The following is a 13840-nucleotide window of genomic DNA, read 5'->3' as shown; positions in this document are numbered from 1 at the left end:
AGAACAAACTCCAGTCACTCGGAGGCTCATGATGAAGCACTTTATTTAAACACAGCGAGCAGAAAAGACAGAAAACATGAATATTTGTTTGCTTCTTAATCCTGATTTCTTTCTTAACCCTTTGTAGGAGGAAGAGGAGGAGCCTCAGGCAGAGGAGGCGTGTCCTAATGAAGATCCCACCAGTTTCATCCACAAGGACACAAAGAAAACCACACTCTACGTTTTTCAGTTCAATTATATAAATCAATACGAGAAATCTGTGACAATTTTTTTAAATCTTCTTAGTTTCTGCTCTAAATGTTATATTTGACAAAGTCTTTTTTTTGTTCTGTTCAAGCAGTTTACTCTGGTGTTTTAATAATAAAGTAACCGGAATTAGCAACAGCGCTGATGTTTTCTTTTAACAGCATTTGAAGTTCAATTTAACAAAGATATTTATTTAGATGGAAAAGCGGTGATGCTTTTATGATTTAAGCAACCAGAAGTCATCGGCTTGCAGTTGCTCAACCTATATGGGGAACCAGAAGTACCCCGTATCACTTGAAAATAACTTTATTTAAAACAGGAACCCTAACAGTTACAGCTTTTCCCCTTTCAAGCTGTGATCAAATGTTTTCTTTTTTGGGTTATGGTCAGGGTTAATTACTTTACACTTCCGGAGGATGATGTCGACCACCATCTTGAAATCCAATCAAAATAGATCTCTCCGTTGTATTTTGAGATAAAGATTTTAGAAAGCCTTCAGTTTGGTGCCTTAAAAAGTGAAAGGGACCTTTAAATTCTCTGGTACTTAAATTGGGGGCAAAGAGTTTAAATGTTTTATTTGAAGGCCTTTTGTCCATTTCTTATTATTTCTTGTGGGATGGAAGGAAAAGGTTTCAGTTGTTCAGCATTGCTTTAATAAAAGATTCATGTGTTAGGCAGGAAAAAAGAGGAAAAGTTGTTCCATCTCCTAGGGACAGTGCAGCCAGAATCTGATGGAGTTGACTGGATGTGGAGAGTTGAGGCTCTGACCTGCCGTGCTGGCAGGGTTGGTCGCCATGGCAGCTGGTCTGAGGAGCAGAGGTGTCAGGGTCTCAATGGGGTCAGGTTTTGCAACAGCAGGTAGATCACCTGTAATGTGGACTTTGAAGAAGAGAGCTGCAGAGAAGAAAGAGGAGAAAACACAAAACTAGATAAAGATATGTAACTGATGACAGTGATGCACCACTCCAGAACACTGTCGACCTCTGCAAGGTGTAGGTGGAGTTTCATGCTAACAGCAGACAGTCATGTATTTGTCACCAAACTGATAAGACATCATCTTCATGAGTGCAGATGGGAGCTCTTACGTCCAGAGAAGATGAAGTGCTGGTATCTGTCACTCCCCTGAGGAGTGTGCATGGAGAGTGCGGCAGTGACCGGGGTGGGAAAGGCCTTCAGAGACACTCTGATGTTGAATTCTCCACTCAGAAGAGCACCTGCTGAGGAAAGAAGACAGCATCAGATCATGACAGCCTGGAAAGACTTCTGTCACAGATCAGATTCTGCAGACTCTCCATCTTTAACTTCACAAATAGGAATTCGTCAAATGATTATGTGACTCACATAAAGGAAATTAATCTAAACACCATTAAAACAACAACCAAAATATATTATTTTTAACTCAAACTTTAAGAAAATTATTTAAACAAGGGAAATACTCAATACGCTTATATTTAAACTGTTTTTATGTCTTTTTTATAGACAAATGTGAGCTTCATTAAAGTAAAGTTTGAAATGATGATCAGGAAATGTGATATTCGTCACTTTTTTCTGCATTAACCCTTTAGCGTTCTGATTACTGACCAGTCCGACCGGCAAAGTTTTTCTTCAAAGAGTTCCTTGGTTCCTCCCTGAGTGAAGGGGTGCTGCACGGTGGGAAGGTGAACCTCAACATTATGTCTCCTACGTGGCCAAAAAACAAACATTATTCATAGCAAGTGAAAAGCAAAAGTTCAAGATGCACAGAAAAGATTAATTCTGTAAAACTCGCCTTCCTTAAAGAAGAAGACGGTCTCTGGACTACTGCTGGTGGCGGGCACAGCCAGCGCCGCGCTGATGCTTCCTGTAAGGCCTGGAAACTCAGAGGTCAAAGGTTTAGGGAAGCCCGGCTTCATCACCATGTTTCCATCGAACTGCCAGTACTGATCCCCCTGGATGGAAAAAGTAAAACAAATGACTTCATCCGTCACATTGATCTCTGGTGATCTTGTCTTCTTGGCTTAGAGCAAAAAATACATTTTAAAAACTCCAGAAGTCAAAATTAAAAATATACAGAATTTTAAAATCCTAACTTTAAAACCCACACTGCAAAAAGAGAGAGCCAAAAACAGGAGCACTAATGCTAAGAAGAAAACCACTTGAAAGTAGTGAAATTATTCATGCAGCAAAAAATTATAAAAATATATCATCAACAAGGAGTTTCACACAACAATTGGATTGAATTACTTACAATTAAAAGATATACACCCCCTACATCTTAGCTCTTAATAAGACAAAAAAAGAGGACTGTGCAGATTTTAAGGAAAGTGTAGAGCAAAAAAAGTTAAGCCGGTAAAATATTTTGAATGTCTAAAAACAAAGTTTTAAATCTTTGAAAGTCACATAGTTTGCAGTGTGTCTAAGCAGAAATGTCTTTTCTGCAGGAAGTTACTCCTGTAGTTTTAACAACATTAGGCTCAAATCTGACTAATTTACATCATTAAGGACTGAAAGGATCCACTGTTTTCATGTCAGTCAGATGGGAGCTCAGCACCTTGATGATATAGGTGTTCCTGTTACAGTCGGTGCGAGTGAAGGCGGTGTCGATGGGGGACGGGATGCCCAGAGTCTCTGTGATTCTCTGAGGGGTTCCTACTGAGTGACTGAGGGGCTCCACCGACCACAACAGGTCACCTGAACACAGACACTCACAATGAATCCTAAATGTCTGATACAAATGATGTCCTCAGCAACGGCACAGACCTTTGAAGACCAGGATGGTCCCATTGTTGAGAGCTGTGAGTCCATTGATGAAGGCATCGCCGCACAGGTCCACGCCAGAAGACAAGTCTGTGAGGAGATCACCATCTTTTAGTTCTTCTTGTTTCGATGTTTCAAAAGATTCTCTTCCTTACCTCCTCCTGAAGCCTCAGGAGCTTCCTGAACCACAGAGAGGCCCAGCGTCTGCAGCATGTCCTGCAGAGAACTGGGTCTGGACCCAGCTGAACCACTGACTTTGACCAAAACAAACAAATCAAATACAAATCATCTGCATCAATGTCTGTAGACTAAAATGAATTCCAAATATTCCAAACAAAGAAGTAGTTTAAACGTTTACCTTGACCTGACCCGGATGGATGGAATCCTCCTGGATACAGCAGCATCTGGACTTTCAGTTTGCCACCTCCAGAACCAGAGGGCTTTTGAGGTGTGCTGCTGCCTGAAGCTGAAGCACTGAGGTTGGGCTGGGAAGGTCCTGGGGCAGGGACGTGTGGCAGGGTGCCCTGAGGGGAGGAGGGCGAGGGCAACAGTGCAGCAGGGACGTTACCCCCACCTGAAGGACATGGGGTAACAGTAGGATTAGAGTCTGGAGAGAAGCAAACTCTTCTAAAACAGATACATTATTTAAAGCAGGGGTGTCAAACATTCCAGATGGTTTAATCCGGCCCAGTCATGAAGAGAACTCCAAATTCTCATGTTCAAAAATGTTTGCAAGTTTAATTTTAATTTTTCATTGATTTGCACATTTATATTTTAGGCAGGATGCTTCGTTTTTCTCCATAGCCCTCTCTTCATTGTTTCAATGTTAAATGTTAAATATTCCGTCTGTATAAAATTGAAAAAACTTTTTTTTGTGAAATGCATTTAACTTTAAATCCACTGGCCTCTGTGAATGAATGTGTAATAATAAATGATAAAGCTACTATAAGTTGGTTTGGGTATTTTTTCCAACTGAGAAAAACACAAAACTACAGGTAACAAATTGACCATAGATTATTTTACTTTTGTGTTATTGGTCCGGCCCACTTGAGACCAGATGGGTTGAACCAAAATGAGTTTGACACCCCTGATTTAAGGTATTAACAAGCATATTTATATGGTATTACTTCCCATGCAGCTAAAACAAAAAAATGAGTAAGGATGATTTCAAACCGTGTTGGAGGTGATTGGCTGGAGAGGAAGGAGAGGCGGGGCCAGATGAGCCGACGACTCTGGGTTTGAACAGGCCGAATGAACTTTGACGCTGAGCACCACGACACTGAGGACAGCGGCCCTGCACTGTGTACAAAATAAACCAACACAATAACTGACATTACTTAGACAAACGTACATGAATCTTCTAGAGCCTTGTTTGTCATTTTTATACTTTATGGGCTCTTTATTCTAGATCTGATGTCAGTAGAGTTTATCTTAAATTAATTTATTTTGCTTTGTGTAAATTCATGATGTTTCATTCTGTATCCTGTAAAGTCATTCAGTACATGCCCCGCCCCTTCTGTGCTGGTTTGTAATTATCTTCTGATTCTCTTTATTGACCAAAAATTCTCTTTCATCTTCAGTCTGTTAAGTTTCTAATGTTGGTTTTAATCTTTGGTTATTTTGGTTCTTCTTTTGCATCATATTTGTTGCTTAAATCAGAAAATCTGTGCTGAGATTTTGTGTCCTTTGATGTCATAAAACAGTTATTAAATATATTAACTAATTTGAAGCCAAAAATGAAAAATGTCCATGATATTCTTTAATTTTGTGATGAAAATTCATTTTAGTAACTATCTACCCGAGTGTGACTCCTCGCTCTCACTGTTGGAGGTTTCTTGGCTCATTTCAGTTTTCCTGTTTCCTGATGAGAGTAAAAAACAATAAAATGATAAATAAATACTGTTAGCACAATTACATCAAGGCACTGACACACAATGACACATCAGTGTAGAGACATTTTACTCCCAAACTTTAGCTCTTCTTTATTTTTCACTGAATTTAATAGTCAATTTGTTCAAATGTTTGTTTAATCTGAATTTAATAGTCGATTTGTTCAAATGTTTGTTTAATCTGAATTTAATAGTCGATTTGTTCAAATGTTTGTTTAATCTGAATTTTTGAGCTATTTCCTCAAAAATTCACAATTGTTTATTAACAATCATTCATTTAAAAACAAATACAAGTAAAATCGCAGAGAATTAGCTGATAGTTTTAAAGGAGACTCACTCGAGGTCTTGATCACCACAGGTTGGTGTCGTCTGTGATGAGAGCCTGTCATCAGAGAAATGATAGATGTGGGTCATCGGCTTGTCTGTCGAACACTTCAGAGAGGAAAGTGACAGCTGATGGATGCGAGCTCCTACCACACTGCGGCTGGTAGTCATGACAACAGGTGTTGAAGAGCACACACTGGCGATCGCAGTCACACGGGCGCCCTCTCCTGAACAGCTCATCACAGCGGCCCTGACAGGATCGAACTGAGGCCAAAGAGAGTCATCAAAGTCTCGACAGATTTAATTCATTTATAACAGGGGTATTCAAGTCCAGGCCTCGAGGGCCGGTGTCCTACATGTTTTCCAACCAACCTTCCATTGAAGCTCCTTATTGGCTGCTAATTTCCAGGATCAGGTATGTTTAGCCAATAAGGAGCTTCAATGGAAGGTTGGTTGGAAAACATGTAGGACACCGGCCCTCGAGGCCTGGACTTGAATACCCCTGATTTATAATCTTAGTTGAATTAAAAAAAATACAGGAAAATCTGCCAAATTTTAATGTGGTGCTTAAAAAGAAACAGCTTTAAAGAAAAAGTTAAATTTGGATTTGATTTATGTTAAAATAATAACTTAACACAGCCAACTCAAGCAAGATTAGTTTAAAAAATACAAATTTCACAGCAAAAACTGAAGCAATGAGTTCAGAAAATTGATACACTATAACAGGGCAAACAATGTAGTTTTTAAAATAAAAATAAATAAGATAAAATACAAAAATGTAGAAATCATACAAAAAAACATTTTTTGCTCTTTTAAACAGCTTGTAAGAAATTAAATGTTTATTTAGAGAATGAACCACTGCAGAGAAAAACATTACCGTAAATCATATGTTAGAGATCCGGTCTGCTGGGTAATTCTATCCAACGGACCGGATCATTCTATCTTATTGTTATTAATGGCCCGATGTTATCTTGCGCTCATTTCTAACTTGTGTAATTTTGACAAAATAAACTTTTATGGACAGTAAAATATTAAAAGTTATTTAGACTTTAAGTTGATTTATTCTGAAATAATATTCCTCCCTGTTTTTATTCCTAGTTATGTTAAAAAGTTACAGTTTGAAGTTTAAAAATGTACTTTTAGTGTATTCAGCGAAAGTTAATCTTGTTTGGCCCGTGACCTAAGGTGTGTTTTGAATACTGGCCCCCTGCCATAAATAAAAGAATTAACTAGTGCAGAACAGTTTGAGAGGATTTATTATTGGAAATGCTGACTGCTATCTCTAAAAAATAATAAAAATCATTACAACGGAGTTCTGGTTTTAAGAATTAAGAAAAAAAAAATCAAATAACAAGAAAAAACCCAGCAAAAGCCTTTAGAATTTCATTTAAAACTATAAATACAATTATAAAAATGTTTTTGAAAATAAAAATAACTCATTTGAATAATTTGCTGAAGTAAATTTTGATTAAAAAGAACTTTTCAAACCCAATTTCCTTGTTTCAAATGAACCCAAATGTTATCATCTCGTCTGTGTTCTCCAGTGAAAACGTCTGCCGTGTCAAAGGACAGCAGAAGAAGCCGACGCCTCACCTGCAGTGCAGGAAGCTTCAAAGTCAGGACAGCACTCGTTATGCTGCATGCAGCTGAAGTCACAGGTACACGGCTGACCTCTGGTGAAAGCTTCGCCGCAGCGACCCACGCAGCTGCCTGCAGATGGAGACATGACACTTCAACATCAGGGAGACCATGTTGATGCAGAACAAGAAAAGATCTTCAAAAAGGTTCTCAAGATAGAGATTAAATGCTTCAAAAGGCTGTTGTACGAGTTAACCACCCAACAATCATGCACTACAGATCATTTTAAATGTTCAAAAGGAATCTCTCACCATTTAATATAACTACAGTATGTGTCATTTTACAACTTGTATGTTTATGTTAATTCTCACGGAAGTAGAAGGAAATCTAAAAAAACCCCACAAAAAACCCCCACATTTTGTTTAGGCAGTGACATAGGTGTAGCATAGCGGTTACTAATAATGTTTTATTTATTTAAAAGTTAAAGTCCAGGAAGCACGTTTGGATGTAAACCCAGAGCTTTAGTTAGTTTTAGACTATTTATGTTTAAAAAGAGTAAACAGAAATGCAAAGAGAAGTGATATCTGTGAAAATGTAAAACAGTAGTCTGCAACCTGACGCTCCAGAACCACATGCAGATTTTTCGTCCCGCCATCGTTCCTCTTTGGCTTTAAATAAAAATTCTAAGGTTGACAAAAATAACAGATTAGCATTAAAGGTTGCAGACCCCTGGTCTAAAACAAGAAAATACTACCAAATATACGTAGGTTAAAATTATTACAACACAGTACAGACAGGTATTTTTCTCTGTGAAAAAACAAAATAAGACAGTTGATGGATACACAATAAGTGAAATTAAATTAAAGTGTTTGGGTCAACAAAGCCTTCCAGAAAAAAAGCTGAACGAAGCTTGTGCTTGTGACACCTTTTTGTTTTAATAACTTCTCACAGTCCGGCTGCTTTTTCACATTAAATATAGGGTAGTAAGCTGACTAAAAATTGAACTTTACACTAATGTATTATATTCTCAATAAGAGCTAATAAGTATACATAGATTATAAATACCTGGTGCAGCTGCATCAGAGGTTAAGACGAGGATCAGCGGGAGAAAACCCAGTTTCAGCATCATCTTCATCGTCATCGTTCCTGACACAACCTGTTCTGAAAACAATGAAGAATGAGGAGACAGATAAATGACAGCCACAGAGGAAGGTCAGAGAAGTCCTAGTTACCTTGAGGGTTTGAGTCTGTCCCAGGCTGTCATCTGTCACTCTTTTATGTATGAGACAAATGCAGAGGCAGGATATTTTTAATTAATGCCACACCAACACAGTCATGCCACACCCATAAGCTCATTAAAATCCAACAAAACTGATCCTAGCTTCCTACACCATCAGTGAACCACACATAGCTATTTCCTCCCACTCTGAGAGTGAAAGGTAGTTCATCCCCAAATACTTTAATTACTGTGATGGTTTTTATTAAGCAACACAACACCAGATAGTCTCTTAAAAATACATTTAATAGATCTGAAGTGATGCCTTTAAATTAAGGACTTTTGGCTGACCTCAAGGTCTTAGAATAGTTTTGTTTTCTTAGATTTTTGAGGTTTGATATGATTGGACTCCAACCTGAGGGCTAAGAGACACATTGTCTCTCAAAGTCAACATAAAGGAGGAGCGTTTTGAGCCAAAACTTATGTCATGTGGTTTTAACCATTTTTGTGGCTACGTTTTAAATATATAGCTGGGGTTCTGGGTCATAAAAAATGTCTCCAAGAGGGTGATTTTCTCAATAAACAAGGCCAAAAAAAGAAAGTTAATTAGAAAAGGTCAACCTGAGGAGACATAATCCTTTAGAGTAGAAAAGACAGTTTAAGATATTAAATATGATTAAGGGTCAAAGAAATTAGTGAAGAGGTAACTGTAGCAACAATAAAGAAAGAACTGCTTTGACAAACACACTACACTTTGAAGTTCATTTGTAAGGAAGATCTTAGGTTGAAACTATTTCTTCTATCAACATCTTTATTGAGAAAGGTGTTCCTCATGGATCTATCCTGGAATCACTTATCTTCGCCATTAACAATGTTCTTGATACGCTCATGATTCTGTCATCTTCTGGTGGATCAAGACACTTCTCAAAAAAAAAAAAAAGAATAAATCTGCACTTGATCTGAACAGAACCATTTTATGAAAACTATACAAACTATAAAATTAAATACTCAGTAGGGGTGACATTACATACATTCACTTCTTCCCACTCCTTTTCAAGCAGTAAATCAAACTACTTGACTTTAGTCAATAATATTAACTAATATTAAATTAATCAAATTTTGTTTTGTTTTTTTTCATCATTGCAATTAACTACTTCTGTTATGAGTTTGAGTAATCTGTGTGATTTTGTTTTTTTCTATTGTTTACATTTGACGCTTGAACAAAACAGTACATTAAATCAAATTAGTGACAGAAAAACAGTTTCATGAGTTGGTTAATTTTACAGTAATGTTAATAGATCTCCAATTTATTGACAATTCTTGTTTGGTCACATTAAGCTTGATGTTAAAGATGTTCTTATGGCTAGAAGCCCTAGTGCTTATAAATAAAGATGATTTAAAATTTCATTTTCAATCTTAATGCTTTTAAGGTCAGTGAAATATTCAAATATAACCTTTTTCCTTATTCTTATTTTGATTCAGGTTTTGGTCATATTTAAGCAATATGATTTAGTTTTGTTGCAATTTTAAACTTTTTTTTTTTTTGCATCAACCCTCTCCTGTCTTTGATACTGTCATAAATATGATAATGGAGGAGACCATAGTTGGAAACCAAAATATGACACAATAAGGACCAAAAGACTTAAAAATAATTTTAAACAGATAATCTGACAGAAACTTATAAATACAGAAGGTCAATTTTCAAATGAGTAGCAGCTATAATGATGATTGTAACTTTATAAGCACAAACAAAACTTTTGAAGTTGAAAAAAATCCAAAACTAAAAACTTCAAAGGGGAAATCTAAGAAGGTGAATGAAAAGCAGATCCTCACTACTATTTATGAAAACCATCTTTTACCAGACTTTGGACTCAGTTGTTAAATGACACCACAACCATCAAACCCCTGAGGCTAATGTCTTAAACAATGTCCAAATCTTTCAAAATGAGATAAAAGTTGTTTGACATCTGGCACCAAAGAGCTTGATGAGCTCTTCCAGGCCATGTGCTTTAACAGTAGCCGTCCAGACGCACATCAACACACCCACTCCTTTCCCATTCACCTGCTCCTCTCCAACAGTCTGTGCTGGAGCGTCCTTTCATATGCTGCATGTCTAGTCACTTTGGTGTGTTTGATGCCGTCTAATGAGTCCTCAGGGAGGGGTGTGGTCGCACTGCATCGGTCAGACGATCAGATTAAAGAAGCTCATAAATCTTTATTAACTACCCGCACTGTGACCACATGCAGACTGTGTGGCACACGCTGGCGGCCAGTTCAGAGCACCAAACACCCTCAGTAGGTGTTGGGACGCAGAACACCAGACAGGCTCTCGAGTTTAAAGAGCGCCAGGCTGCAGAAAACATGAGATTCTTTCACAAATAATTGTTTCACTTTTACAACCAAACTACCATGAAAGTGGAAAAGATGCCTGCAGAGGCTCATTATTCAGTGTTGCTGCCTCTGGTAATGATGGTGTGATGAACTGTGGGCTGACATTACCTCATCACACCGGCATCTCCCGCTTTATTCACTTGTTCCGACTCTCACCATCTGCTTTAGGGCTAAAGCCACTTTGATGGTTTTACTTTATGTCTTCTTTGGTTACAACTGACTGTTTGGATAAACATTACGACATGTTTACTTCAGTGATCACAAATAGTTCAAATTCTACAATCAGCTTGACCACTTACATGAGCATTGTTTATGAAGAGAAGATGTTCAGATATGTTTATTGTAGCTTTTAAAAAAACTTTCTTGTTTCGCTTTGTTGACTTTTATCTTAACCTAAAGAAAAGAATTAAACGTTAAAAGTTACAAAGGATGTTGGAAACTCAAGGTATAAAAGATGTTTCTGTTGTCATAACGGTCGTTGATCAATTTTTTTTATGAATTAAGAACTTTACAACATAAAGTTAACTTGAAATACAAAATAAAAGAAAAACAAGGGCAAAGTTACTGAAATGTTGCTGAATGAATGTCATGAATTAAAGAAATGTTTGCACAAAAGAAGTAAGCCAGATTTTTTAAAGCTAATTGTTATGTTATAACATCAAATCATTGACCTGCAGAAATGTAAATATACATGAATCACAGCACTAACTGAAGAACATCAGGGGTAAATCTGTTCATCACATCAAAAACCTGCTCAGACGTGTCCAAATCCTTCCATACATAATAACTTCAATAGTACAAAAGGCTTCTGGATTGTCAATTAAAATACCCATTATAACAGATTATTCTAAAGATTATTTCACTGTAGTTGACCAGTCAGTTAAACTCTGACTCACCACAAATACATTGGGCTTTATTAAATATATTCTTATTGGTCAAAGTAGGTCAATATTTTATGAAGATTATCAGAGTTTACATGACCACAAAACAACAATTTTCTTTCCAGGTAAAAGAAAATGCATGTTGCCATATTAGCTAAATGTTTAGTGATACAAGTCTGCTCATATGATAAATTGAACAATTGGGAAACAAAATGAAGAGTATAAACAGTACTGCATTGTGTCTGCACTTATTTCCACATCATTTGCTTTGCTAAAATTCAAGTTAAAACAGAAAAACAAAAAGGAAACAGTTTTAGGATCATTCAAGAATATTCTTATCAGATTTTGTTTGTAGTGAATCACTAATGAAAAAAATAAACAAGATTTCAAATAATCTGTGGTCATATTTGTTATTGTTGCCTCTAAAACTTAACTTTAATCTAATGTTATTTATTTATTTGGGACAGTGCACATGTAATGAATCCCACGGCTATTTTTTCTTAACTGTTTTACTCTAAAATATGTTAAAAAAAATAATATAAAAAACACAACAGCACAAATCATACTAGGAGGAGTGGCTTATTAACTTTCAGCCGAATGTTAAGGACAACCCCCAACTCCTTGATCTCGTACAGTCTCGTCGTTCGCCCTCATCTCAGGCGCCTTTCTCCGCCCCCTCCTGCAGCAGCTTAGTCTCGCCGACGATGCAGGCGAGGCGCTGGGGGATCTCAAACACACCTAATGCATTTCCAATGGGGGACCTCATAGCTTGCTAAGTCCATTATTTTTACAGTCAATGGTCTCAACACGCGCTTCGCGGAAGCTCCTCCTCCACGACTCCACACACGCCTCGAAACAGAACGTCACATCACTTTTTCCAACCACTGATAACCACAAAATGCGGTAGGAGATTGCTTTATTTTCAACAGTTGTGGCTATGGCATATTTAGATGAGAATGTAGTCTGGTTCTGAGCCTTGTCTTTGATACAGGTGGCTTACTTGGAGTAATTGTAACTCAAAGATGTCGGTCACCATACTCAGCATCCTTTAAATAGTCGTGGCCACCGCTAGCTAGCGCCCGAGCTAACTCCAGCAATGTCGGAGTTTGCTGCAGACGAATATTCACGTTTTTTCTCCATGGTGATCACAAAAGATCAGAAAAAATATTCAAAAGTAAACTTTACAAAGTCAGGTTGGTTTTCACAACTTTTTGAATAAAAGTAGGTGTGGAGCAAGGCAAACTGAACATCAATAGGTTTCTGGAAATGCGTCACGTTTCCCAGCATGCACTGCGGCTCAAAATTTATTTCTGGAAAAGGAAAAAAACCTTTAAAGTCATGCTTATTTTTCTTCATTTTTATTTAAAACTAACAAACATAATGTATGTAATCCAAATTTGTCAAAAACGCAGTGGGAACAAAACCATGTGTTTACAAGTCTGATAATAGGATGGGTATAAATACCGATCGTGACCAAACCCCCCTTGAGCTTCTCTTAGCGCTGGGAGTTGCTCCGTGTGATACTGATCCTCAGTGCTGACGGGATCAGTAGCAGGGAAGGCGGGCAGGTCTGACCGGATGGCAGGTCAGACTGGTAGGCATACTAAGCCGAGCCGTCGGTTGCATCAGCAAGTGCAATCAGGTGAAGCACGCTCACTTGGGCCCTACCAGCCTTGCCTTCCCCACATGTTTTTGTTTGAATTGTTCATTTCATTTTAAGTTGGAATATTCAACAGCCCACGTTTTCTTTTGTTTTTTTCATTTCATTTTAAGTTGGAATATTAATTAATATTAATTAGCCTCCACATGTTTTTTTTGTTCATTTCATTTTAAGTTGGAATATCAAATAGCCTCCATTAAAGATCTGATTATCATTTAATAAAAGTCATCCTCCAAACAGAAGGGTCCAAAGCCGACCTTCACTAAAAAGCTCTTTTCTTCTCGTGGGTGCGCTATGAACCACACGAGTTTACATTTAAATGTAAGAGTACATTTTAAAAACTGGAACAACTATTAAAAATAAATAAAATAAATGCTGTACAGGAACACAAGGAAGAAATATTTGGATAAAGAGGAAATTCTGTGGAGGAAATGTAGATCTTCATCTGCTAATGCACTTTTTTAAAGTTACTTTTTAGTTTATAACTTTTCCCTGGATAATGTCATTTTTCTCCTGTGTGTTTAAATCATCTTTTCCTTTTGGGCTTTCCCTTCAGGGTCTCCACAGCCAATGAGTTTGCTCCATCTAACCGTCTTCTGCATCCTTTCCTCTTTGTATAAACCTCCTCTTTGGTCTTTCTCTAGACCTCTTTCCTGCAACTCTAGACTCAGAATCTTTCAAACAATATCTTCTCTGTCTCTCCTCAGAACATGTCCAAACCATCTCAGTCTGGACTTTATCTCCAAAACCTCTAACATGTGCTGTCCCTCTGATGGATTCATTCCTGATCCTATCCATCCTGGTCACTCCCAAAGAGAACCTCAGCATCTTCATCTCTGCTACCTCCAGCTCTGCTTCCTGTCTTTTCTTCAGTCCCACTGTTTCATGGCTGCTCTCAGTAAAAAATCACAAAATCGTC

The 13840-nt window shown here is 37.5% G+C and overlaps 3 protein-coding genes across 16 annotated transcripts in view; 2 read left to right on the top strand and 1 right to left on the bottom strand.

Moving 5' to 3' along the window:
* Positions 1–384, top strand: part of LOC112147153 (nucleoprotein TPR) — a 23760-nt gene extending 23376 nt beyond the window's left edge. For 2 of the 3 annotated variants that reach the window (XM_024273300.2, XM_024273298.2), the window contains exon 55: positions 128–384. In XM_024273300.2, the coding sequence (XP_024129068.1) occupies positions 128–168 (41 nt within the window). In that variant the 3' untranslated portion in view covers positions 169–384. The remainder of the gene's footprint in view (positions 1–127) is intronic. The other variant, XM_024273299.2, reaches the window with a different exon arrangement.
* prg4a (proteoglycan 4a) overlaps positions 1–13655 on the bottom strand; it is a 13795-nt gene extending 140 nt beyond the window's left edge. Inside the window, exons 1-21 of one of the 12 annotated variants that reach the window (XM_024273307.2) lie at positions 12726–13655; positions 10680–10773; positions 10489–10600; positions 10052–10162; positions 8006–8045; positions 7839–7929; positions 7388–7456; positions 6789–6905; positions 5346–5459; positions 5209–5253; positions 4781–4843; positions 4156–4281; positions 3341–3556; positions 3138–3236; positions 2986–3072; positions 2777–2916; positions 2015–2174; positions 1828–1926; positions 1332–1463; positions 1114–1140; positions 1015–1052 (exon numbers count right to left, since the gene is read on the bottom strand). In XM_024273307.2, coding sequence (XP_024129075.1) covers positions 1015–1052; positions 1114–1140; positions 1332–1463; positions 1828–1926; positions 2015–2174; positions 2777–2916; positions 2986–3072; positions 3138–3236; positions 3341–3556; positions 4156–4281; positions 4781–4843; positions 5209–5253; positions 5346–5459; positions 6789–6905; positions 7388–7456; positions 7839–7929; positions 8006–8045; positions 10052–10162; positions 10489–10493 — 1779 coding nt within the window. In that variant the 5' untranslated portion in view covers positions 10494–10600; positions 10680–10773; positions 12726–13655. Of the gene's footprint in view, positions 1–876; positions 1141–1331; positions 1464–1827; positions 1927–2014; positions 2175–2776; positions 2917–2985; positions 3073–3137; positions 3237–3340; positions 3557–4155; positions 4282–4780; positions 4844–5208; positions 5254–5345; positions 5460–6788; positions 6906–7387; positions 7457–7838; positions 7935–8005; positions 8046–10051; positions 10636–10679; positions 10774–12725 lie in introns of those variants that run through there. The other 11 variants (XM_024273304.2, XM_024273305.2, XM_024273302.2 and 8 more) reach the window with 11 other exon arrangements.
* Positions 11994–13840, top strand: part of dusp12 (dual specificity phosphatase 12) — an 11819-nt gene continuing 9972 nt past the window's right edge. Inside the window, exon 1 of the mRNA XM_024273314.2 lies at positions 11994–12164. The gene's annotated coding sequence lies outside the window, so the exon portion shown is untranslated. The remainder of the gene's footprint in view (positions 12165–13840) is intronic.

Source organism: Oryzias melastigma, linkage group LG17 (assembly GCF_002922805.2).
Source record: "Oryzias melastigma strain HK-1 linkage group LG17, ASM292280v2, whole genome shotgun sequence".
Lineage (NCBI taxonomy): Eukaryota > Metazoa > Chordata > Actinopteri > Beloniformes > Adrianichthyidae > Oryzias > Oryzias melastigma.
This window is presented reverse-complemented; position numbering and strand designations above follow the sequence as displayed.